The sequence below is a fragment of the Myotis daubentonii genome, chromosome 11, assembly GCF_963259705.1.
Source record: "Myotis daubentonii chromosome 11, mMyoDau2.1, whole genome shotgun sequence".
In the NCBI taxonomy this organism is placed as follows: Eukaryota; Metazoa; Chordata; class Mammalia; order Chiroptera; family Vespertilionidae; genus Myotis; species Myotis daubentonii.
Window position 1 is genome coordinate 20,094,114 of NC_081850.1, and position 26,597 is coordinate 20,120,710.

The window sequence follows — 26,597 nt, forward strand, 5'->3', positions numbered from 1 at the left end:
GATGGATGTTTCACGTTCTCTCGCCCTCTCCCTTCCTCTATCTCTAAAAATCAATAAAAAATATTTTTTAAAAGAATACTAGATATAAATACAGTATCTCCTTAGTTGCTGGCCATTTCCTACATAATAACAAAGCCATTAGGTGTCCCAAGAAACAGGGTCATCAATACAAGAGAACACTCTGAGAGAGAATTTTCTCACAAATTGCCCTAAATCTTAATTCCAAATAGTTTTCAGAATCATTTTGTTTTTAACCAAATTGGACCTTCATCCACCCATGATCAAGAACTCACTGAGTCCAACAGCTTTAGTCAGGACACACTAAGGGCATTTTTAATACCCTCTGCAAAATTTCATTTAAAAGTAGACTTCAGGAACCTGAGAAAATAGACTTTTATCTCTCACACCTTAACACACTTTATTTTCCCAAATACGTAAATTGCAGTTCTTTTCTCTGTTTGAAAGTGCAAAAGGCACACAAATCAAGTGCTCGCCTAGTTTATCTAGAGCATAACTGTTCTACCAAACACATTTTTAAAAGAAGGTGGGGGGAGAGGTTGGGGAAGCAGTTAAACTGAAATTACAGGCTGTCACGACATCTCAATATCGAAAACTGAATACCTGGTTCCACAGGACAGTACGGTTTTTATTCACAGTCCCGTTACTAAGCAACTATAACAATGGCTGCATCAGCTTTCTTAGAAGCTAGCACATTTAAGGGGGCTGGAAATGTAAGAAAAATGGGGACACCCTTTGCTTTGGGAATCATTATGTTAGGATACAGTCAATGTCAAAACAAACAAGCAAACCCCAAAACTATCTACACTTAAAACAAGCAATTCCTTAAAAGACAAGAAAAGTACATGCTACTATGTATCATTCACTTTAATTTCAGTTTTGTTTAATTTGAAAATTCACATTTAACTGGTGATAATGACTTCCGTTCTGTGCTGCCTTCTTGGTCCCCTTCTTTCCTTCACCCTCCCTGGGGACTTTTTTTTTTTTCTTTTTCAAATTTCCTTACTGATTAAAGGAACATTTTGGATCTCTTAAATCCACTTCTTTGTTTACAGAAGCTGTAAAAACTGGTCTACAATTGTTTCATGTTGCCTCAGCTTTGAACCAAGAATACTCTTGGACATCAAACTACTCCTTTGAAGGGAACAGTCTCTCAAACAGAGCCAGGCGCTTTCCCAGCCCCTCCCGGAAGTTCAGACAATCAGAGCTTTGCAAATGTCACGTCTTTTTCAAAGTCAGACTATACAATGTGGGTTAGTTTTGAGGCAGTGGTGGAGGTCCAATACATGTTCCAAGAGAAATTTATAGACTAGACCTGCCAAGGGCTAAGGGGCAGGTTACAAAGTTAGGAGAGCTGGTCTCATCAACATTGCCTTCCATCTTTCCTTGCAGCTTTCAACATTTACTACCATATTGAGAAAGTTCCCGAAACTTCTACATTCCCAAATATCTATTCCACAGAAGACTGCTTCCCACCATCAGTCCCCGCACCAGCACCCTTTTCATTGGCTAATCAGGGCTATATGCAAATTAACCGCCAACTAAGATTGGCAGTTAACTGCCAACAAGATGGAGGTTAATTTGCATATGTAGGCACAATGCAGGGAGGCGAAAGGGAAAGCAGGAAGAAGCCCCCTGCCACTGACAGTGATCGGAAACCCAGCGGGGAGCTAAGAGCTGGGGGGCAGGGCAAAGGCGGCCCTGGGGCCGCCTTTGCCCTGCCCCCGAGCCATGATCGGAGAATCAGGTGCCTTTGCCGCCCTGGCCAGTGATAGCAGGAAGTAGGGGTGGAGCCAGCGATGGGAGCTGGGCACGGTCGAAGCTGGCAGTCCCAGGAGCTAGGGGCCCCTTGCCTGGGCCTAAAGCGAAGCCCACGATCGCAGGGCCGCTAGAGCTGTGGGTCCCCGCTGCCCGGGCCGGACGCCTAGGCCAGAGGCATCCTGCAGGGGCAGGGGCGGAGCCCGCGCGATCGCGGCACCCCCCGCTGCCACTGCAGGTCCCCACTGCCCGGGCCGGACGCCTAGGCCAGAGGCGTCAGGCCTGGGCAAGGGGCCAATCCTGCAATTGGAGGGTGATGGGGGTCAACGCCTGAGGGCTCCCAGTATGTGAGAGGGGGCAGGCTGGGCTGAGGGACACTCCCCCCCACACACACCCAGTGCACGAATTTCGTGCACCGGGCCCCTAGTTTTCTACATAAAAACTGAGCGGCTCTGTTCCCAGAGATGCTAATCTAGAGATGCTAATAAACCTCTATGTTAAGAAGAGAGTTCCAGAGACAAGTAGACATTTGAATACTGGAAACTGAAGATCTAAAATGTCTCAGCCAAGAAGCACAGGCAAGTGACAAAGTCATTCCTGCTTTTAAATCCCACAGATAAAGATGGTTTTCTGTCTCAAGATCCCCTGAGCAGCATTTGGAGGAGGAGGCTATTTGGATCTCCTGTTTTAAATTAGATTTAGTATAATTTCTTAAATGTAATTCTCATTTGTTTGTTTGTTTTTTAAAGAAATAATGTTTAGTTGTTGTAATGGCTACGAACCACAGAGCTCTGCTACTTGAAATAAGCCAAATAAAGAAAATTCTTCACATATAATTATTACTTCTACTGGTAACAATAAAGAAAACTTAGCACTTATATAACACATTGTATGGTGCCCTAGCTGGTTTGGCTCAGTGGGTAGAGTGTCAGCCTGCAGACTGAAGGGTTCCAAGTTCAATTCTAGTCAAGGGCACATGCCCGGGTTGTGGGCTCAATCCCTAGTAGGGGGCGTGCAGTAGGCAGCCGATCAATGATTCTCATCATTGATGTTTCTTTCTCTCTCTCTCCCTCTCTCTTCCTTTCTAAAATCAATAAAAATATATTTTAAAAAAATTAAATTGGTTAGCTGCAGAGTCTATTCTATCACCATTTCCCTGTGGCTAACAATTTAGACAACATGAATATTCTCAGATGAAAGATTTTTTGTAGCCCTAACCGGTTTGGCTCAGTGGATAGAGCATCAGCCTGCAGACCGAAGGGTCCCAGGTTCGATTCTGGTCAAGGGCATGTACCTTGGTTGCGGGCATATCCCCAGTAGGGGGTGTGCAGGAGGCAGCCGATCAATGTTTCTCTCTCATTGATGTTTCTAACTCTTTATCCCTCTTCCTTCCTCTCTGTAAAAAATCAATAAAATATATATATTTTTAAAAATCTTTTTTAAAAAAAGCTTTTTGTAAAAGAATTTTTTTCCAGAATACTTTAATTGTTAAAATTCATATAATTGCATATTATAAAATTCAGTGCTTTCTTCTATATCTAATGACCTCTGAAAACTAATGGTTACCTATACGTGTAAGATTATATTACTCATTAAAGCACGGCCTATAATGCAAATAATTGAAAACAATAGGAAATTGGTAAATTATGGCACATTCACACAATGAAATATAATGTAGCTGGAAAAATTTGAAAGTACTTAATGTATGTTAAGAAATTATCTCTAAAATATATTTTTTCAATGAAAAATGCAAATAAAGAATACTATGTATAGTGGACTACTAATTTTGTTGGTTTTCTTAAAGAAAAAAATATTTACACATAAATTTCAGTTACATGAATATGTAACACATTTAAAAGGATAATAAGACAGAGACATTGCTACATATGCCCTTTTGAATTTTTTATCATGTATTATCTATTCAAAAAAATACATTTTTAAAATTTAAAAAAATCTAAGGTTATTGACAAATTATAATATATACAGATGGGATGCTGATTCATTATCAGCAAGGTGTATGCTTTCTAGTTTACAATAGTGATGAAGCACTTTACTGATGTGTGAGGAATATATCACACCAGCATTCATTTTCTAACATGATCTTCTAGAATTAAAGGTATAATCTAACCTGCTTGAATATCCCTCACATACACAGACTAACTCCACTCCCTTAGCTGCTGATACTCTGGCTTTTAAGTGTAAATAGTATAGCACAATACAAAGGGATTTTATATTGTGCATTTTAAGGCATTTGAAAACTATGTAGGGGGGAACAAGTACCATTACTGTACCTGCATTTGAAAAAAAAGGGGGGGGTAATGCAAAATCTAGGTGGCCTGCTTAAAGTCAACCAATAAGTTACAAAAAAGAGCAACACATTAAAACTTAACTCTTTAAAAAGCCTTCTCAAAACTACTTTTTTTTTTAAAATGGGTAGAAAATAGGATCCTTCTAAAAGCGTGGTGTATGTGTGCGTGTGCATGCAAAAAAAAAAAAAAAGACAGAAAATAAATAAGTTTTTAGGCATGATCAAATCCTTACTTATTCAGAAACTAGAGGCCTGATGCACGAAATTCATGCAAGAGTGGGCCTTCCTTCCCCTGGCTGCTGGCACCGGCTTTCCTCTGGCACCCGGGACCCGGGCTTCCCTCGCAGCCCCGGCTTCATCCGGAATGTTGTCTGGAAGGATGTCCGGTCTAATTAGTATATTATGCTTTTATTATTATAGATAGTCGGTCATCTGTTAGAGCGCACTAGAGATGAAAATACAGGTTGAAAAGAAAACTGTGAAAGAGCAAGGAGCCCAGCTGAGAAGAGGCGAGTATCTAGGTAGGAGAGGTGACATCTCAGTTGAGCTTTGAAGGATGAAGATGAAGTCAGAAAGAGAAGGAGAAAGAACATTTCATGTGCAGGCTGAGCACAGGTGAAAGCTCAGGAAGGGGGAACAGGTGTGTACAGCTAGAGGCGAGCATTCACGGCAGGGAACGCAGGTTGAACAGAAGGCTGCAGGTAGTTTGGGAAGGAAGGGCATGTGCCACACTCAAGGGTCTGGACTTACACTATACTCAGCAGAATTTAAAGAAAAATTAAGGTTCCAAAAAGATATAAAGAGGTGATTTAAGGGAACTAACAAGACTTGTGAAGAAAGGAATTTAAAAGGCCAGAGATTATTTAACCTCGTAAGCTTGAAGCCCAGGAAAGCATCTTCCACAGACTGAGAGGAAAACTCTTCTGCCCAGCAATGAGCCTGTGACTCTTTCCCCCTCCACCGAGAGCAGACAAAAAAGATGAAGTATTCAGTTCTGATGCTACTACAGTAAAGGTGAGTAGAAAACACTGGTAGGAGTTCGGAGGAGGCAGAAGCCCAAATGACTTCAAGAAGGCAAATTAAGACCATTTCTTGGAGCAAAGAGTGGCATCCCTTTTTCAGGGAGTATTTTGCAAGACAGTCTTATTTCCACAGGATGGTTCCAATACGGTCCTGTTTAACCACCTCAGGATGGCGTATCCCCTTTTAGCCCTTGTGATTCCACTATGCTCAGTCTGTGAATGTACTAAATAAAGTCATACCAAACAAATTTAAAAAAACCACATACCTATACATCATTCACTTGGATAATAATCAGGGGAAGACATGTTGAAATCACAAGATACACATACGAATGCCAAAGTATTTTCAATAGTGTAGAAACTTGACCACTGTGGAAGTACTGCTTAGAGGCAGCCTTCTTTCTTAAAGTAAGTCAGGAAAGTGCACTGCAATTGTACATTCTTCACTACATAGCTATTTTCTTCATAAAACAGAACAATGACAAATTTAAGCAGAGCCCCAAACTTAAGTACAGCAAAGGCCCCCAAATTCTAAACCTATACAGTTTAAACGAGCATGTTCTCATCACATATGAAATACCAACTTCATGACATTTTAAGAGAAAGAAGAACAATGGGTAAGTAGGTTAAATGTTGCCCCTTCATGGAAATTAGTGAATTTTTTTTCTAAGACTCTAAATTGTTAACTGATCCGACAGGAAGAGTACCTGGCGGAGGGAATCAGGTTGAGGATCCCATTGAGGACATAGCTGAACTCCGCGTGATCCTGCGCAACAAGTGCCACCAGACCCTCGCAGCAGGCTGTCCGAACCACCACGTTGTCACTGCAGCACTTCTCCCAGAGCAAGTTCAAAGCAGGGGTCTGAAATCAAACCAGTGGTTAAAGGACACTTCCGACGAGCAGCAAATGCATACACACCCCTAGCCATGCGTCACAGTGTAATTGGTTCACAGTAGGCTAGCTCTCCTGTATAAAGATGCTGCTGTCACACCACTTGTAGAATAAACTACAGTCTGTTTCCCAAGAGAGGTAATGGATCTCTTCTGATATAGCAACTCTCTCTCTCATCTGGCGTATTTGCTGCAAAATAAGCCTGGCTGCCAACAGTTATAACCTGAGTTCAAGCAACGCAACAGAACTAACCTAACAAGGGATCAAAACTAGGACTTGTCTCTGGCAGTGCTAAACCAAGCCCTTTCACCAGACACCCACGATATCAGATCAGTTAGTCTAAGTTGAACCCAAATCATACCTATGCTTTAAGCCCTCAATTTCAGAAAATGTTCCTAATCTCCTACCACCAACCCCTATCACCTACATGCACCCCATCCTCACCACCCCCCCCCCTCCACACACACACACACACAACGTCCCTGCCCCAATGGGCACAGAGGGAAGAGAGAGAAGTAGTACAGGCTACCAGCAAGTTGCTAGTCCCATGGCTACCAACAAAAGCCTAGAAAAACTGTTTTGGCCAAGAGAGAGACTGTGATTTTTCCCTAACCCTCACACCATGAGTCTGTCATCTTTCACAGAAAAGCACTGGAAGGGTATATAAGTTCTTAATTTTGAAAAATCCTATTAAAGCAGAGGTTCTAACTTTCATAACTTTCTCAGGAACCCATGATTCCCTCACCAAAAAAAAGTTCAATATTAATGGTAAACCTATATTTAAATATATTGTGGGTTAAGTCTATTTAGATTGATACATGGTTTGGGAATTTTTGGGGTTTTGGCCTTTTTTTAAAGAACATATAATGAAACTATTTTCCTTTCTGTCCTTCCCCCAATAATTTATTGGGGAATATATAATTTTGAGAAATGCCTGGCTCCCATAGAATAACTAAAAGAATGAAAATCACCACTTTATTGTGTCCACTTTCCTACTGTAGCTAGCTCTGAGATCCTTGCAATTATAGGATCCCACTATGACAGAACAATAGAGTTAATAGTTATTACAGGAAAGTAATATTTATATTCTATTTATTTTATTTAGAAGGAAATTTAAATCACCCACATGGATAACATGAAAGGGGACTAAATTACTAAGCCGGAAAAATAATATAAATAAATAAAAAACTGTCCCTTCAGATAACACTGTGATCTCATGGAAATAAGCATTCATTTATTAATGGAAGAGGAAATATTTGGTTACAGGGATTGACATTCAATAAATCCTGGCAATTTAAGTAAAACCACTAGATCTTGTCAGAGTACATAATGTGATTACAGGAAGGATTAAGATCAGGGTTCTCAGAAAACCTAATTTAAATGACTGCATACAAACTCTAGATAAATGCCAATTAGTGAAGTATATACCCCTACACTTCCCTCAACCTGTCGGCAGAAGCAGCAAAGAAATGTGACTTGGAGCAGTTAATCAAAAGGAATGTGAGAGGAAGGAAATCAGTTTGTGTCTGCTGTGAAAAAAAAATCTCATTTCCATCATCTATATTCTCTATGGAGTTTACCTTAGAGCACCCACTTAAATAGAATTTCCAACCAGCATGTCAAAATACGCAACACTGGTCGACCAAAACCCAAGTGATATATATCTCAGTAGGCTGGCATTGCTTCCACACTTAGCATTCGCCTGCCCTATGCATGGTAAGAATTTTTTCCCCAATTCCAACTGTCCACGCATGACCTTTTCATACATGGGGCCATTCTTAGCATGAAAAATCTCCCACACCCAAATAGAGCCACTATGTTCACTTTCTCTATTAAACAAAAATATTCCCTCAGAGGTAACCCTGTCAACCTTCTCTTCTAAAGCATGCCTACACTCGTTCCACTCATGTTATTTTTTATTAATAATCATAAAAATACTCCCCTCATCTCCTCCGTATCTTATTTCTGGAGTCTATTGTCACAAATTTTAAATGTTTTATTTGGAAGAAAAAACATAGCAAACAAACAAAAAAGGCAATAAACTTCTCACAGTTTCTACAGTGACCTGAGCTGTGAGGGAAACAAGCAAAGTGATTCTGTGGTCTAGCTGGTAGCAATATCGGAGCAGAACTACAGCACAGACTTAAACACAGACCTGGTTTGTGGATTGATGGATCTTTTCTGAAAAACCATTCTCCTTTAGGACTGCAGCAAGAAGATGACCCACAGCCTAAAGAGAAAAAAAAATACATTTCCTCAGAAGTTTTCTCCAAATAGTGCATTTGATGGTAACAACTATCAATAGTAGTTATTATGACTTTGAGTCATATCAGTCAGTTGGTAATAAAATTCCAATTCACTGAGGACTCGCTCTATAGAAGGCACTGAACTAGTCAGTCCACATACATAATTTCTCATCTTCATAACAACCCTCAGGGTAAGCATTTTTATCCCGATTTTTATCCCAATAGGCAAACTATCATTCATAGATCTTAAGAAAATTGCTAGATTTTCAGTTTAAATTGCTGTCATTTAATATTAGAAGAAACTTGGAGACTGTTTAATCCATGAAACCGTTAAGACAAATAAGAAACTCCACAGCTTTTAAAATCATCTTTGTATCTAAATGAAATCCATCACGCTTCCTCATGCCCTTAATGAAGATGGAGAAAGTGCATTCCCATCTTTGACTATGGCCCCCACAGACCTGAATCCATAGGTCTCCTGTGACCATGAGCATTCTCCCTCCTCTAGGCTCTATGACTTAATTTCTTTATAATTTTGTCATAGGTTTTAGCACTGCAACAGGCTTTCAGTCTAGTAAATCTCTAAATTTTTCCCAAATCCTGCTTTGATCCCAAAGCCCAAAATTAAAGATGAGACTCTTAACAGGAGTGTTGATTACATAAATACATACATATCATGACCTCCAACCACCTCAACCTCATTCTCCTCGCTCGTCAGCACGACCCAGCCCTGCTGTCTTGGAACCTAGGCCAACAACAGTGGCAGCCATTCTGTGTGTGGGTTGGAAATACGTGGCAACTGCCACAACAGTTGATCCTGCACTGGGGACCAATGTATGATCAGCTGTGAATACCTGCCAGTCTTGCAAAGTTTCCAGAGATGTTCAAGTAAAAACACAGCATCCAACCCTCATCTCTCGTTGTATTTCACATATTAAAAGTGATTAATGACCTCAAAGCTTAATGGTCTCAGTTTTGCAATACAAGTCATTCGTTTAAAGGAATATTACATTTAGATCAATTAACTGTCTCTTATCTCCTATTTAAAGGGATAGTAACAAGAATTAAAGACCAGTGAATAGTTTTGGTTCCTGTTTACAAAATACAGCATATTTCACTGAATGGAACTGGCCAGCAACTACAAGATATATCAATATTTTATGTAACAGTAAGAAAGAAAAAAAGGCTGCTAATTATTCTATATTATACAATGCTTCAGATGGTTTAGAATTTTTATTTTATATTAAGAAAGCTCTTTCAAACTCATTTAGAAAATCATGGCCAAGTTCACAAATGCACAGGCAATACCAACTGTATGATGACTACTGCCATCAATTACTAGACGCAACCCAATTTCACAGGCGTGAAAACCAGAGAATATAGCCCAAATTGATTTTAAAATACAAAATCCAAGAATATATCAGCCTACATTGTTACTTCAGTTTTGCATAACAGAATAGTTTAAAAAGACGTCCTACAAAAAGTATATATGTACATATAGACTAAAAGTGTATATGTACACTTTTCACTCGATTTAACAGTAACACACATAGGCCTTTCTTGGTTATCCATGCTAATGAAGGGACTCCAGGCCAGGAAAAAAAATTTGAGGCCAGTCTTCTCCAAATCTTCATTTCTTCTTCATGGTAAGAGCCTGTGATGTGCAGGATAAGATTCCAACCCAGTCAGGCAGAAGGGAATCTTGCATAAGGAGTGTTCTCCTCATGGAAGGGTTCCCCACTACCCAGCTAAGTCAATTCCCACAGCAGGCATCTCCAAAGTTAACTGTTGAAAGTGGCCAAGATGCTGTCCATGGTTAAGTCTTCAGGCAGGCTTCTGCTCTGTTATCTTTACTCTCACAAGAAAAGACAGTAAGCTATTATGATACTTTGATTAACCACAATGCTTCTAGCTAGCTGAAAGCTAACCAGAAAGCCATCTTTGGTTTAACCCTAATAATTGAAAAGCTCTTTAAAATAAATTATAATCTCCTGCCTGAGTTAGAGTTTATAGATTGAAGTTTTTTAATCCAGGATAGTTTACTTACTGTCATTATTATAAAAATCTATTTTTCTTACATTTGTATAGAGGTAGAATATACATTTTAAGATATTAGTCTCTCATACTCTATAAATGCATATATCTGTAGAGGCATAACCATTTATTTCTGTTTCCAATAATTAATTATAGAGCAAAAAGTACATACTCAAGGGGTTAATCAAGGTTTTATTATTTCTAAGTATGACATAAATAGAAGCTGCAATTGGTCAACTTCAAATATTTATTTTCTTGTCAAATACAAATTTTCAAAATAACTCATATAAAAGTTGTTTAATAAAATGATATCTCTAATATAGAAAAAATATTCAATGTTAAAAATATAAAGTTAAATTAACAATCTACCAAAAAAGTTCACTTGTTACCACGAAGCATAAATAAATAAATAAATAAATTAATTAATTAAATTACCTGTGTTTGGATAAGAGAATTTGGAAATTCAAACCTTTTCCTGATATCATCTGACATTTCTGCTTCTCTGACATATATGTATGCAGATTCTGTAACCAAAACAAAAAAATATTTGTTAATCTGGAAAAGGAGTTCAAACCAATTACTCCTCAAATAAGATTAAAGTAATTCATTCCAAAGTCAACAATGGAAATAAAACGCAGGGCTCTGCTGAGTAATCCTTGCCATACACTTCACTGTTAACCTCTTCAGTCCTCAAATGCCATGGCTGATAAACTAAAATGTCCAAAAGCTCTTGGTGTTTCCCATTAGAACTAATTCAGAAACAGATGAATTCACACTATAGAACCTCCGCCCCACCCCTGCCCCTGTCCCCAAAATCCAAAAGTTCTAGCCTAATAACACGATTTTAAAAAGTCAATAACATGTTTGAAATAGAAATTAATTTTTTTATTGATCAAAACTTCTAAGGGAGAAATAGTCAAACTTTCAAAAATTGTTTAAACTATGCTTTGCTTTGGAACAAAGCTTTCATTTAAGCACTAATTCAACAAGTGTAAAGCCTGGGTGAGCTGTTTTCAGGGAGTAGAGAAATGACCTAGAAACACACATCAAAACAGATTGCTTGTCTTCTAAAAGAGGAACCAGCAAGCAATTAAGCACCAATTTTTAATATTTGCATCGCACCTCTCATTCCTACTGGGGTCTCAAAAAATATGCAAAAGGATGAAGGAGGGCAGGTGATAAATCAAAGACACAGAACTGGTAAGAGGATTTCCTAAGAACCCAAATTTATCCAATTCCTATGCAGCACTGAACCCACCAAATTACACTATCCTAAAAAATGGATGCTTTAGGCCACCCATTTATTACATACTAGAGGCCCGGTGCACAAAAATTTGTGCACTCGGGGGGAAGGGGGGTCCCTCAGCCCGGCCTGTGCCCTCTCGCAGTCTGGGACCCCTCGGGAGATAATGACCTGCTGGCTTAGGCCTGCTCCCGGGTGGCAGAGGGCAGGCCCAATCCCTAGGTGCAGCCCCTGGTCGGGCTCAGAGCAGGGCCGATTGGGGAGTTGGGGCGCCTTCCCCTGTCATGCACAGAGCAGGGCAGATTGAGGGTTGTGATGCCAGCCTCAGTCACGCTCAGGGTAGGGCCAATTGGGGGGTTGGGGCACCGTCCCCTGTCATACTCAAGGCAGGGTCGATGGGGAGGTTGCGGCGCCACCCCCTGTCATGCACAGAGCAGGGCCAATCAGGGGGTTGGGGCACTGCCCCCGTCACACACAGAGCAAGGCCCATCAGGGGGTTGGGGCACCGCCCTCTATCACCCACAGAGCAGGGCCGATCAGGGGGTTGGGGCACTGCCACTCTCACACTCAGGGCAGGGCCGATAGGGAGGTTATGGCTCTACCCCATCACACACAGAGCAGGGCCCGTGGGGGGGTGGGTGGGTTGGGGGGCTCCCCCCTATCAGGCACAGAGCAGGGCTGCTCAGGGGGTTGGGGCCCTGCCCCTGTCACACACAGAGCCGCAGGGCGATCAGTGGGTTTGGGCGCTGCCCCCTGTCATGCTGATCCCGGTGCCAGGAGGCATATTACGCTTTTACTATATAGGGTAGAGGCCTGGTGCATGGGTGGGGCCGGCTGGTTTGCCCTGAAGGGTGTCCTGGATCAGGGTGGGGGTCCCCACAGGGGTGCCTGGCCAGTCTGGGTGAGGGGCTGAGGGCTGTTTTCAGGCTGGGAGTGACTGAAGTTCCCAACCGCTCCTTTTTTTCTTTTTCTTTTTTTTATTCTGGGCCAGCTTTACCTTGAGGCTTGGCTCCAGCTCTTAGGCCTCCGTGGCCTTTGCTTACAATGTTGCGAATCTGCTGGCTAAAGTCCCGCGGTATCTGTTACAATGTTTCTTAAACTGCCTGCTCAGACGCCTGCAGCCGCAAGTGGGGAACGTTGGTTTCCTCCGTCACTGAGGCAAGCAAGCCTCATGTTAGTTTCAAGCTGCCTGGCTGCCAGCCGCCATGTTGGCTGACAGTTAATTTGCATATCTCGCTGATTAGCCAATGAAAAGGGTAGCAGTCGTACGCCAATTACCATGTTTCTCTTTTATTAGTGTAGATACCTTTCAAAAAATGTATGTCACTTCAGTACTCTAGGTTGCTTTTAAAAATAATAGGCTGCAAAACCAAGCTCTCCTGATCTCAACATTGAAGGCAAACTACTTTCCTCCCTTTCTTTCAAAGTTAACCTCCCTGAATGAATAGTTTAACCTAGCTTCCTTCTTCAACACCTAGGTCCAACTTTACTCCTTGAGTTTGCTATTTCACAGCACTGACACTGGTTCTATGACAGCAAATGATGCTCCCTGTGTAAATGTACTCTTTAGCTGAGGCAGGTCAAAACCTCAACTTTCCAGTTGCACTAATCTGACCTTTCTTGAAATTTGCTTCTCTTTTGAATTCCATAAGACATCACAGCAGAATTTTCCAAAGTATGTCCTGGGGAAACCCACAATAAAGAGATCTCCACAGGGAGAAAAAAGGAGTGTGTAGGGACATATATTGCCATCTTAAAGATTCGATCATTCACTTAACAAACACTTATTAAGTGCCTACTGTGAATCAGAAACTGTTCTAGATGTTTAAGTTACCTCAATAAATAACATAGACAAAAATCCCGACACTCTGGAGCTCACAGTCTAGCAGGAAGAGGCAGACAGTAAATTAAAAAAAAAAAAAGATTAATGAAATATAACATGGTAAAAGGTGGTAAGTGCTATGGGGAAAAAAGTAGTAAAGTAGAGAGAGTAAAGGGAATGAGAGATGAGGGAGGGCACGCTATTTTAAATATGGCCGTCTTTTCTAGAGAGGGTGGCATTTGGAGTTGTTAGGCAGACACCTGTTTGTGGAAAGTGTCACAGGAACAGAAAACAGTGAGGACAAAAGCCCTAAGCTAATGAAATGCTTAAGACCTGTTCCAGAAAGAGCAGAGACAGATCGGGCACAGAACGGAGGAGGAAGAAAATGGTAACCAAAGAGCCAATGAGAAGCCAGTTCTTCCAGGCCTCGAGGCTCCTGGACGGACTGCTGCATGTATCCTGAGTGAAACAGGAAACTACCACACACAAAAGGGGGTGAGATTCTAACCGAATCACCTGAGGTGAGAAGTGGTCCGATTCGGGATATCTTTGAAGACAGAGCCAACTGTGGTTGCTAAAGAATGAGATGACAGTAGAGGAGGGAAAAGAGGTCAAAGGTGACTCCAAAGTTTTGGATCTGAGCAGCAACTTTATTTTCAATCTCATTTCTTTTGAGCATTTTACACATCAAACAAAACAATTTATACATTACTTACCACAGCATTTTTTACAAAAGGAAAATATGCTGTTGCCATCAACTGAGATGGGAAACAAGTTTTGTGGGGGAAGACCAAGATTCCACTTGAAACAGGTAAGTTTTAGAGACCTAACAGAAAGTCAAGGGGAGATACCAGGTAGAAAGTTGTATATATGAATCTATAATTTGAGAGACAGATCTAAATGATAGTGCATGTCATTAAATAATCTGAGAGGTTCTAAAGCAAGTTTGATGAACTTTAACCCCGAGTTTCCCAAACTTATCTGATCATGGCACTTTTTTTTTTCCTAGAAATTTCTGTTAACAGTCTATACAGCCAGCCTTTCCTGGGACACACTGCTCTACCAACTCCTCCTATTCCTCTGTCCTCTCTGATTCCTGAAGGCACCCCCAAGGCTTTGGCCTTGTGCCCTCTTCCTTTATGTAAATTCTCCCAGAGCCTTCATCTAGTCCATATCTCCAAACACTCCCCTACTCTCTCTTATAAGGCTCTAAAACACCAGAAATTGGAGATGTCAAAACCAAAACACATATTTTCTCTCAAAAAAACTGTTCACGTTTCAGCTTTGCCCAATTCTCCTCTCACAATATCCCTCCCACCATTCTCTAAATCCAGTCAGTCCCAAAGTCGGCCTCATTCTTTCCAGCTTCTCGGAGGCTGCTTTCCCTCTCCATTTCCATCCCCATCATCTGAGTTTCTCACGCGAGGCTTACTTCAGTAACTGCTTAGTCTTGCTTGAGTTCATCCCATACACTGCTGTCAGATCATTGTCCCAGGATGCTATTTCCATCACATCAATTCCCTTGAAGATTTAAGACAGTTTTCAAAAGCCTGTCAGATTAAATGCAAATTTTGATTCCTAGTTTTTAAGCCCTGCAACAATCATCTCACCTATTCAACTGCATTGTCACTGCTGTCCAATTCCAACTGGGCAAAAACCATTTTCAAAATAATCCCACATGCTCAAAATGTGCTCTCTCCCACATAAAATGCCCTCCTACCCCTGGCCATTTTTTCTCAGTGGCTAAAGTATCGGCCCGCAGACCAAAGAGTCAAATGTTCTTCTATTCCTGGTCTAGAGCATGTACCCTTGTTGCAGGTTCAATGCCCCCCTTTGGTCAAGGTGCATGCGGAAGGTGACCAGTTAATATGTCTCTTACATTGATGTTTCTCTCCCTCTCTCCCCCCCTCCTGCCTCTCCTGCCTCCCTTTCACTTTCTCTGAAAATAAATGAAAAAAATATCCTAGGGTGAGGATTAAAAAATAATGAAGTAAAATGCCATTCTATGTTCCCACTATTTAAAGATGAAATGCCTTTTGTAGCACAGCTTCTCTGTTAAGACATTCCCAAGTAGCCACATATTATAGTAATTGCCTTGGTTTATATTCCTTCAGTGCTAGTTCATTTGGTCTGACCCATGCCATCATGTGACTACTTACATTAGGATTGTTAGTATTTTTCTGTAAAGGGTCAAACAGCAACTGCTGAAGTCTGCCACTGTAGCAGGAAAGCAGCCATAGACCATGGCTGTGCTCCAATAAAACTTTATTTATAAAAATAGAAGGCACCGGGTATATCTGAGGGGGAAGGTCATAGTTAACTAATTCCTGGTTTACATAATGACTATTTAATTTATAAAATTTGTTAATTTAATTGCGACAATTAACATTCAAATTTGCCCCTGTGCCTCCAGCCTCAGGTAAATATATAAATAAGGTAAATTACACATCTTTTATTATCTAAAAGTTGGGCAAGTACCCTTTATCAAAGAAAACAAACTTTTTCATGTCCCCAAACTCTGGAGGAAATGCCTCATATTAGACTGTATATATGGAATACAGAATGCCATTTAATAAGCAATATTCTTCATTACATAATAGGGAATTTCATGTTACTTCTTTTTTAAAAAATCCCTGGATAAAGCCATGCGTATTACATAACATGTAATTCAGCAAAAGAGCCTAGCTCATAGGGTCCTAGTGTAGTTTTCTGATGATCTCAGCTAATTCAATAGAAAGTAGGCTGTACATTATCCAGAGAAGCAGATGGTTATCAGGGTTATCACAGAACAGACTTACCCAAATGTTAACAGTGATAGAGCTAAAGAAACGAAATGTGGAGTTTTACCCTCTGATCCAGATCTAGAATGGGGGAATTCCGAAATGCTTTGGGGACCCGATGAGCAGCTAGTTAGGCTAATAGATCGTGGCAGTGAAGAGGCCAAACCCTCCAGAAAAATGACTGTCTCCAAAAGGTGGGTCAATGGAGTAAAATAGTAGTTTTTATCAAAATTAGGCTCTTCTTATTTCCTATGTACCCGGCTGGTGTTCCTCAGTGGTTGACATTGACCCATGAACCAGGAGATCACAGTTCGATTCCAAGTTCAGGGCATAGGCCCGGGTGGCAGGCTCAATCCCCAGTAGGGGGTGAGCAGGAGGCAGCCGATCAATGATTCTCTCTCATCACTGATGTTTCTCTCTCTCCTTTCCTCTCTCTGAAATAAATAAAAATGTATTTTCTAAAATTACCTAAGTATAGATGGCAAATACCTCAGCTTACAAAAGATAGTCCTTATTTCAATGTGACACTTTAGAGAATGAATACATTTTTAAATCTGTAGTAAATGTATCTACCAAATGGTCAGTAAGCATTCTCAAAACTACTCCCCAAGCAGGAATATGATTTGATATCATCCTTGATTTGCTACCCTTGGGCTATAAATTGTATGTGTCTCTCATCTACTAGAGACTTACATTTCAAGGTTAATCACAACCACTTGGCTTTTTAAGGTATCAAAACATCATATTCTCTCAGGGAATTAAAAATAAATACATATGCTTGCTTTAGCATTGGCAGTGTAGTAAGTGTCCCACTTCATTTTAATCTCAACTTCCTTTGGGCACTATGAACATTAAAACACACACAATTCCTTCTTCCCATGGCATTCTTTACTAAAAGGAAACTAGTCCCAACATACTCCATAAACCATGATACAAAAGTAGAGTGTTTGATTTTCAAAGATTTATCAGTAACCTGTCAGTCTGCCTTTTTTGTGAAGGGGGGGGGGGGGGTCTGTCTAAATCTAAATCAGAAAGAGAGTTTTTAATGAGGTCTTAAGTTCCAAATGAATCAAAGCGTTTGTTTAACTTCAGCAGTTATCCTACCTGTCAAGGCTTTTCAGCCCCATGAGAACACTTCAAGAAAGTAAAACTATCAATTGCATCCTAGAAGTAATAAAGGAGTAGCAGAGAGATAAAGCGCTTTAGGTTTTCAACTTTTTCAATAGTTTTTCTAGGATACAACAAACAGTATACAACTGTATATCAAAAAAAGTATTTAGTGTCAAACTTCAAATGAAGGCCACAATCTAAAACACATGAGAAAAATCTATCTAGTAATATTGACAAGTGCTATGGGAGGCAGCAAAGAAATTATGCAAGGTAGTTGGCTGGGGTGGGGTGGGGGTGAGTTGTCTATTGGTCAGAAAAAGATGACTTTGACCCTCCTGTCTACCAAAGTTCTATATAGGAAGAGCTCAGAGCAGCAACGTAGGACTATAGAGAGCACATTCTTGAAGTTGGTTTACATGAGCAATGTCATCAGCAGGCTGATGAAAATACATGCTTCATCCACATTAATGGGACTCTGCATTTGAAACACAAAATCTAGGACTTTTTTTCTTTCTAATTTTATCAAATATTCCAATTATTAGTTATGCATTTATTTAGTTTCTTCCTCCTACAAAGTAAGCTATGGAACCATAAATCTGAGGATTTTAAACACATATTTTGACAATTTTTTTTCTTTTTTACTACATTTTTTTTTAAAAAAATGGCTTATAGAAAAGCTGATGGGCACAGTCAATAAATTTGAACTGATTTTATAAGTTTATCAAGGCTGTGGTTCAGGGGTATGTTCCGGGTACTCCTAGTTGCTTTGTCCTGCCCCTTTAAAAAAAAAAGAAAAAACACCTGTCTATATTTTTTAACTGCCCACCTTGCGATATTTATATCTTCCTTATTCTTCCACCTGCTTAGTTTCTCAACTACCAGTTCTTGGTCCCTAAGTATTTCTACACATCCTCTCAAGGGTCTGGCAGGTAGTTCTGTTTCATCACCCTGTATCAAATCCTGACACCTGTTAGAAGAAACTCAAGCTGAGCCTGAACTCTTGCTTCAAAGCTTCAAAATACAACTGTCAGCTATATTCTCAAATTAACAGGACAAGAGAAACAGAGCCCTCCTAAGTGCATGATTCATTAAAATGACAAAATCATGGGGAAATCGCAATGGGAAGTTTTCAAAACTAATGAGCAAGTGTAAGAAAATAGTAATTTCTAATCATACCCTTCTCAAAGAGGTCACTAAGTCATCGTTAAATTCGGCTGAGAGTAGAAAATATCTTTATGTTAGCAGTAATTTCAAAATCAAGCCAAGGCAGAGGGCAACTAAGTGGGTGACAGAGCTACAGGGTCAACATGTTATAATCAGAGAAACCGGGAACTGCATAGATATGGCAGAGACACTAACTTCGACATCTGTGCTCTCCTTCTTCACTATACTTCCTAGACTCAAGTTAGGTGAGGTATGGCCTGTAACCAAGTTCTCTCCAGAGGCGTTGGAACAGAGGTGATGTGCTGCTTCGAGGCTCCAGAGTGCTTCCTCTTCTCTCTTCCCAACCCAAACCAGGTCTCGGCGACAACTCAGATTCAATCATGTGCATGAAGACAGTGCACTAGGACAGCAATTTTCAACTGGTAAGCAGCAAGAATTTTTAAAACATGCAATACCTGACTACTTAGTCAGGGCACTGACCTCTTTTTTCTTTAGATTGTCAAATTTAAAAAATGACAACAGCCAACACAGTAGCTGTCTGGTGTGAATGAACAAAAAATATACCTAATTTTTTTGTCAAATCAGCAAAAAAAATCTATTTTTGGGTGTGCCACAGAATTTTAGTAATTATGTGTGCCATGAGATGAAAAAGGTTGAAATTGCTGCTCGAGGACATCCTATATAATAAAAGGATAATATGCAAATCAACTGAACGGTGAAACGGTCGCTATGACATGCACTGACCACCAGGGGTCAGACACTCAACAAAGGAGCTGCCCCCTGGTGGTCAGTGCGCTCCCATGAGGAGCACCGCTCAGCCAGAAGCCAGGCTCACAACTGGCAAGTGCAGCAGTGGTGGCGGAGTCTCTCCCGTCTCCGCGGCAGCACTAAGGATGTCCGACTGATGGCTTAGGCCCGCCCCAAGCGGGCCTAAGCCATCAGTCAGACATCCCCAAGGGCTCCTGGACTGCAAGAGGGCACAGGCCGGGCTGAGGGACATCATTAAATTACTCTCAGCCTAATTTAACAATGACTTAGTAACCTCTTTGAGAATGTGATGATTAGAAATTACTATTTTCTTATGCTTGCTCATTAGTTTTGAAAACTTCCCATTGTGATTTCTAGTTGTTGAATAAACAAGATGGAAGAAATTGGACCTCTAAATGATAGGTTAGAGCAGAACTGAATACCTGGACTTCCAAAGCTCAGGTGAGAAGAAAGGTTTCCTGAATTCTAACCTAGTGTTTCCCTGGACCATCAATAGCATGAGGTATGACAGGCCCAGTCCACATTACTGTATCATGCCCCAGGAATTTTAAGATCTACAGTCAAAGTACTGAGCAAATTTAGGTGACTACGAATTCTGATGATCTCACCAGTTGCAATTTAATGAAATACGTCAAATACAATCAAATCCCTTTACAATTGAGTTCCTTTTCAGTTATATCATATGATGCTTTACTCACAGATTTTGAAATGGTAGTCTAAAATAAGATCAAAGGCAGAAAATTCCAAGTTAGATCTGATTGCTGTCCAAAAGATCCAGGCATTAAAGTAAGAGACAAAACCACCAACTGGAATAATACCTGGTTTGTTACTGTATTTCCTCTAATTATCCTTAAGTAATCTCTTATATAATCTATCTATAATAATAAAAGCATAATATGCTAATTAGACCAGATGTTCTTCTGGACGACGCTGGGGCTGCGAAGGAAGCCCAGGTCCCAGGTGCCTGCCGGAAGCTGGAGGGAAGCCCAGGTCCTGGGTGCCAGAGGGAAGCTGGTGCTGGCAGCCAGGGGGAGGAAGGCCTACTCTTGCACGAATTTCGTGCATCGGGCCTCTAGTATATATATATAAAAGCCTAAGCAACCATCCGACCATTCAACCGTTAGCTAAGACATGTACTGACCACCAGGGGGCAGACAATGCACAGGCATGGAAACATGGAACAGACTAATGAATCTCAGAGGGAAGTGAGGTGGAGGGAGGGCGGGAACAAAGTAACCAAAGATCTTATATGCATACTAGAGGCCCGGTGCACAGAATATCGATTTCAGAGTGAGGAAGGGAGAGGGAGAGAGAGAGAAACATCAATGATGAGAGAGAATAATTGATCGGCTGCCTTCCGCACACTCCCTAATGGGGATCAAGCCTGAAACCCCTGGCATGTGCCCTGATCAGGAATCAAACTGTGACCTCCTAGTTCATGGGTCGACAGTCAACTACTGAGCCACACAGGCTGGGCTCCAATATTATAATTTTTAAATACTTTGTTCCACCAAAAGAATACTCAAATTGTTCAGTACATTTATGAATATTTTATGTTGATACAATAATCTATAGTATAATTGTAATAAAACTGATACTCAATCACTTTAAAGATCTTAAAATGTCTAATCTGAATAACTAAAATCTCCATATTCATAATCTCACTTCAAATGCCATTCAGTTAATTAAAATCTAGTACAACCCCACAGATGTATCTTATAGGTATTTTACTTATACTGCTTCCCCTCAAAACTGACTCAAATGTTGTGCATTAGTTCTCTAAAATAATTACTTCTTAGCAAATATTAACATAGTACAAATGGAGGTATTTATGGAATAATGATGTGACATTTGGGATTTTCTATAAAATACACCAGTCTACCTCCAGTGGGGGGCGGAGGGAGAGGAAATAATAAAAGACACAAGAATATCCAAACGTTGATAATAGATGGGTACATTAAAGTTCATAACACTATTATATTTTTACATATATTTGAAATTTTCCATAATAAAAGGTTTTTAGCCCCTCCACCACCGGCTATGAACTAGGAGAGGACCTCATCCAACTATACTGGTGCCCTGATCTCACACTTCCAGCCTCCAAAACAGCAAGAATTAAATTTCTGTTGTTTATTACCCCAAAAAATTTAAACTCTATGTATGTGGTTCTTAGTAGGGCCAGGCAATATTCTATGCATCTTACCTGTATTAACTCTTTTAACCCTCATGATAACCCTATGAGATAGGTACTCATTTTACAGGTGAAGAAACTGAGGCACAGAAAAGTTAGGTAATTTCCCAAGGTCATTTAGTAAGTTGCAATTTAAATCCAGGTTGTTTGGATACATACAGGGGTGGACAAAAGTAGGTTTACAGTTGTTCATATGAAAAGTAATAAATAATAAAAGAATAAACTCTGTGTTTCACGTGCTCAAAACTGTAACCCTACATTTGTCTACTAATATATATACATAGAAAAGCCTGGAAATATATAAATTATGGGTGCTTTTTATATTTTCTTATTCCTATTTTCTAATTTTTTTTTCCACAAGACACTGCTTTTATCACTTGAAGTTACCAAAAACATGAAAATCTTTATTCAAATACTAACACAGAGAAATAGAGAAAATGAGTTTCTGAAACCCAAAACACTGCAAGCGTAGAAATCCATCAGTAACAATTATGTTCAAGTGAGCAGCAACTAGGAAAATTTTAGAAATGATAAAAGATGAATTACCTTGTTAGCCATTTATCCAATTCTTTATGGAAAGAGTAATATTGAAATGAGGTGAATGTAATTTAACTGGATAGATTCAATTAACTTTAGACCTTTTTAAAACTTCCTCCATTTTCAAGGAGAAACATAACCATTACTAAAGTTTTCTCAATTAGACTCCTGGGAAATTTTACACCAGAGTAAAAACTCTTATTCTTAAAAAGAATTATGTCAACTTAGTGCAAGTTAAATGGCAACATTTCTCTTAATTGCTACCAACTGACCAACTTCATTTCTTATTTTTATGAAAACTAACTTATTAAGTTTATGTGCAATGGAAGTTATAGTTTAGTTATTTTAACTTGCATTCTTAGTGCAATGAGAGTTAAAGATCAAATGAGCAAAGAAATTTTACAGGAAGATAGTAAATCTCCCTGCTGTGAACTAAGTCAATGTAGCCCAAGATGGACATGGAGAATATCACTTTATTCCAGTCCTAAATGAATACAACCAGAAGGCAACATAAGCACCACACTGTTAGAAACACCATTCTGAAAATGTTCAAATGAATACAATGAATAGTGCACGATGAAGCAATGTCATACATGTTTTGCAACCTCTTAGATTGTTTATTGTGAAAATGAGAAAACATTTTTAATTTGATCTTACTTACAGTCTGACATACCTCTATCATCATGATGACAGAGAGCAAAGTACATGGGTGGTAGACGGGACATGGATGCAAATCCTGGCTCCAGCACTAGCCATTACAATTAAGGTTAACCACTTCCTACCTCCAAGCCCTTTCTTCATTGGTTAAATATGGGAACACTTGCCTCACAAGGTAGTGAGCTATGAGATGTGCCTAAAAGCCATGGGGGTGACACAGCAGGTACTCTAATGTGTGTGTGTCTTCCCTCCCTTGACACCACGTGGGCTAGTCAAGGGAGGTGAATAATGAAGAGAATGAGTTTTAGTGAAAAGTAGGTCATCTCCAATCAAACACCAGAATGGGATCCTGTACATAAGTTACCAGATAGAGCAATAAGACACTAAGCCAGTGATGGCGAACCTTTTGAGCTCGGCGTGTCAGCATTTTGAAAAACCCTAACTTAACTCTGGTGCCGTGGCACATATAGAAATATTTTGATATTTGCAACCATAGTAAAACAAAGATGTATATTTTTGATATTTATTTTATATATTTAAATGCTATTTAACAAAGAAAAATCAACCAAAAAATGAGTTCGCATGTCACCTCTGACATGCGTGTCATAGGTTGGCCATCACTGCACTAGGCCAAGGTTATGAAATACATGAGATTCACCAATTCTTTATGGAAAGAGTAATATTGAAAAGAGGTGAATATAATTTAACTGGATAGATTCAATTAACTTTAGACCTTTTTAAAACTTCCTCCATTTTCAAGGAGAAACAAAACCATTACTAAAGTTTTCTCAATGAGACTGTTGTCCCCTGCCGGGGTCCAACCCCAGCAGCTCCATTTACTTATTTCTGCTGTCCCTCTCTACCCACCAGCAAACTCTTGAGGGCATGGGACTGATCTCCATTTTTGAGCACTATAACCCCAGGATATAGCAAGTGCCTGCTCAATAAAGATTCATTGTATAAACACCAAGCTCATGACATGCCATTTAGAATATCATGCTGGGCCCTGGCCAGGTAGCTCAGTTGGTTAGAGCATCATCTCAATATGCCAAGGTTGCGGGTTCAATTCCCAGTCAGGGCACATACAAGAATCAACCAATGAATGAATGCATAAATAACAACAAATTGATCTCTCTCTCTCTCTCTCTCTCTCTCTGTGTGTGTGTGTGTGTGTGTGTGTGTGTGTGTGTGTGTTCCCCTTCCTCTCTCTCTCTCTAAAATTATTTTTTTTTAAATTTTAAATACCATATTGGATGAAACAGCTCCTATATGCCAAGCTCTCCACAGAATACTTTAACGAATCTCATTGAATTTACACAATTGTCTGATGTAAATATTATTAATTCCATTTCCCACATGAGAAAAAGGGAGCTCAGAAAATGATTTGTCTGAGGTTATACGGCCGTATTAATAGCCAAGATTTATTGAACATTTCACCATGAACCAGGGAGGCACTGTCAAGCTTTTTACATGTATTCTCTCACCCAATATTCAAAATAACCCCATGACATGAGTACTATTATTAGCTTCATTTTTATATGAAAAAATAAGTGAGGCAAGAAGAGGTCAAAATTAATTGCCTAATTATGTAAGAAGCAGGGCATGGATATGAATCATGCAGTCAGCTCACATTCTTTCTTTTTAATATATTTTTTAATTGATTTCAAAGAAAGCGAGAGGGAGAAGAGATAGGAACATCAATAATGAGAAAGAATCATTGATTGGCTGCCTCCTGCACCTCCCACACTGGTGATCAAGCCCACAACCTACGCATGTGCCCTGATCAGGAATCGAACTGTGACCTCCTGGTTTATAAATCGACACTTAACCACTGAGCGCACCGGCCAGACTCCAAAGTTCACATTCTTAAAAACTCTTCTATAAAGCATGTTTGACACAAAGTGTTTGTAAAATTAAGATAATCCATTAAAGCACTTTTCTCAGAAGAGACACAGAACAGCTTTTAAATGTTAGCTATTATTTTTAGTCTAAGTCCAACCTTTTTTCCCCCTATTATATTTGCTGCGTCCCCCAGAGAATCAAGCAAATATTAAAAAAAAAAAAAGGAAGGAAGGCCAGAAGGAAGGAAGGAAGGAAGGAAGGAAGGAAGGAAGGAAGGAAGGCCAACCAGGGTTTAGATACACAGTATTAAATCAGGTTCCCAAAGCAGTTCATCAGGATGTACAAACAGCTCTGTGTCTTGGTATAGATTGCAATCTTAAAAACATGTAATCAAGGCTAATATGCAAAAGTTACATATTAAAGGGTGCTCCCTGCTGTGGCACCATCACCAGCAATACGTCTCCCACTTTTGTGTAAGTTCTTTGATTTTATACTTTTATTTCACCACTGACTATTTAGTTTAAGTCCAGTGAGCCTCTAACAAAGGATAAAGATTGCCCACTTTCATCATGGCCATTAGAGTAGATCTTTAGTAAATCCATGTTTCTTGCCTCTGATGTCAACTCCTTCATATTTACATTTTCCATTTTTAAATAAATAAATATTCATTAGAATAGATGAAAGCAATCACTTGCCCAAATGACTGCTCAAACACTACCACACAGACACAGATGGCTACACGGCTGCAAATGAACACCTGGCTGGCATATAGCCCCACCACATACATGTCAGTTCAAAACAGTTTGATGAGACAGGGTAATTTCTGGGTGAATGAGTAAAAACAAAGCGTTTGAAATAACAGTGGGATGTTCTAGAACAGTGGTCGGCAAACCGCGGCTCGTGAGCCACATGCGGCTCTTTGGCCCCTTGAGTGTGGCTCTTCCACAAAATATCACGTGCGGGCGCGCATGTACAATGAGATTGAAACTTCGTGGCCCATGCACAGAAGTCGGTTTTTGGCCTGGGTGAGTCTATTTTGAAGAAGTGGCCTTAGAAGTGGGGGGTGTCGGTCAGTCCATTGGGCGAGGGGAGACGAGGTGCAGGCGGGCCGGGGGATACACAGGCGGGGGGGCGTGCACGATTCATACACGAGTTGAGTGAGCCAGTCAGTCAGCAGTCTCATTGTGCAGTGGTATTAAGTATGATATCAAGTTTTATTCAACGTACCTATAGTTTAACTAGGACTTAAAACTTTAAGTAAAGTTTATTAACCCTACCAGACCGCTGTACCGATTTTTCGGTCATTTCCACACAAAGGTGGAATATTGGCGCTAGATGAAAGGTAGACCTATTTTCTACAATGTCTCCAAGTTCCATCTTATTCTAACCCCTTGTTTGCATGTAACTAACATTTTTCTATATCATGTTGTTTTTTTCTCTTTAATGCTCAGGAGCCCAGGTATAGGGGACAGTTAGGTTCAGGGCCTCAGGTCTGGTAGGATTAAGTTAATTTTAGGGAATGTTGTGGAGTGAAAAAAAGATGTAGTGTCGAGGATTGAGAAAGGTATGCTGAGATGGTTTGGACATATAGAGAGGATGAACGAAAGGAGATAGACGAAACAAGTATACAAGACGAGTGTGGATGGGAGAGTTGGAAGGGGTTGACCTCAGCGAACGTACCTCAATCAGATTGAGGACGTTTTTAGCAAAGGCCAGCTTAGGAGTACCCTAATGAAGTTAATAACAATGTACCTACCTATATAGTTTAAGTTTAAAAAATTTGGCTCTCAAAAGAAATTTCAGTCATTGTACTGTTGATATTTGGCTTTTTTGACTAATGAGTTTGCCGACCACTGTTCTAGAAGAAATGTCCAGAAGCAGGAAGATCAAGAGGAGGCCACTGCATGTCCTTTCTCATTTCCCACAGCTACCTGAGAAAAAGGGGCTTCAACTACAATTGGACATCACATTCCAGGCAAGGAAACTACCCGGATATGGTGCAGAGGGGCCACATTGCAGAGCTAGGATCAGACAATCCCTAAGGCCCCTTCCAGCTCTGAGAGGACTGTCATTAGTCCTGAAGACGTAGAAGATCTCACTCGTTCGGAAGGGCTAGCTTCCATCTGTGCAGCAGCCTTTAGTACAAAGATGAATTTGAGCCTAGTGCTCAGACAGGAGGGAAGTAGCTCAAGCAGCAGGGCTCGG

The 26,597-nt window shown here is 40.2% G+C and overlaps 1 protein-coding gene across 1 annotated transcript in view; it reads right to left on the reverse strand.

The window, feature by feature from the left end:
- FOCAD (focadhesin) overlaps window positions 1–26,597 on the reverse strand; it is a 286,965-nt gene that overhangs the window by 241,196 nt on the left and 19,172 nt on the right. Inside the window, exons 2-4 of the mRNA XM_059656547.1 lie at window positions 10,714–10,802; window positions 8,154–8,228; window positions 5,814–5,968 (exon numbers count right to left, since the gene is read on the reverse strand). Coding sequence (XP_059512530.1) covers window positions 5,814–5,968; window positions 8,154–8,228; window positions 10,714–10,770 — 287 coding nt within the window. The 5' untranslated portion in view covers window positions 10,771–10,802. The remainder of the gene's footprint in view (window positions 1–5,813; window positions 5,969–8,153; window positions 8,229–10,713; window positions 10,803–26,597) is intronic.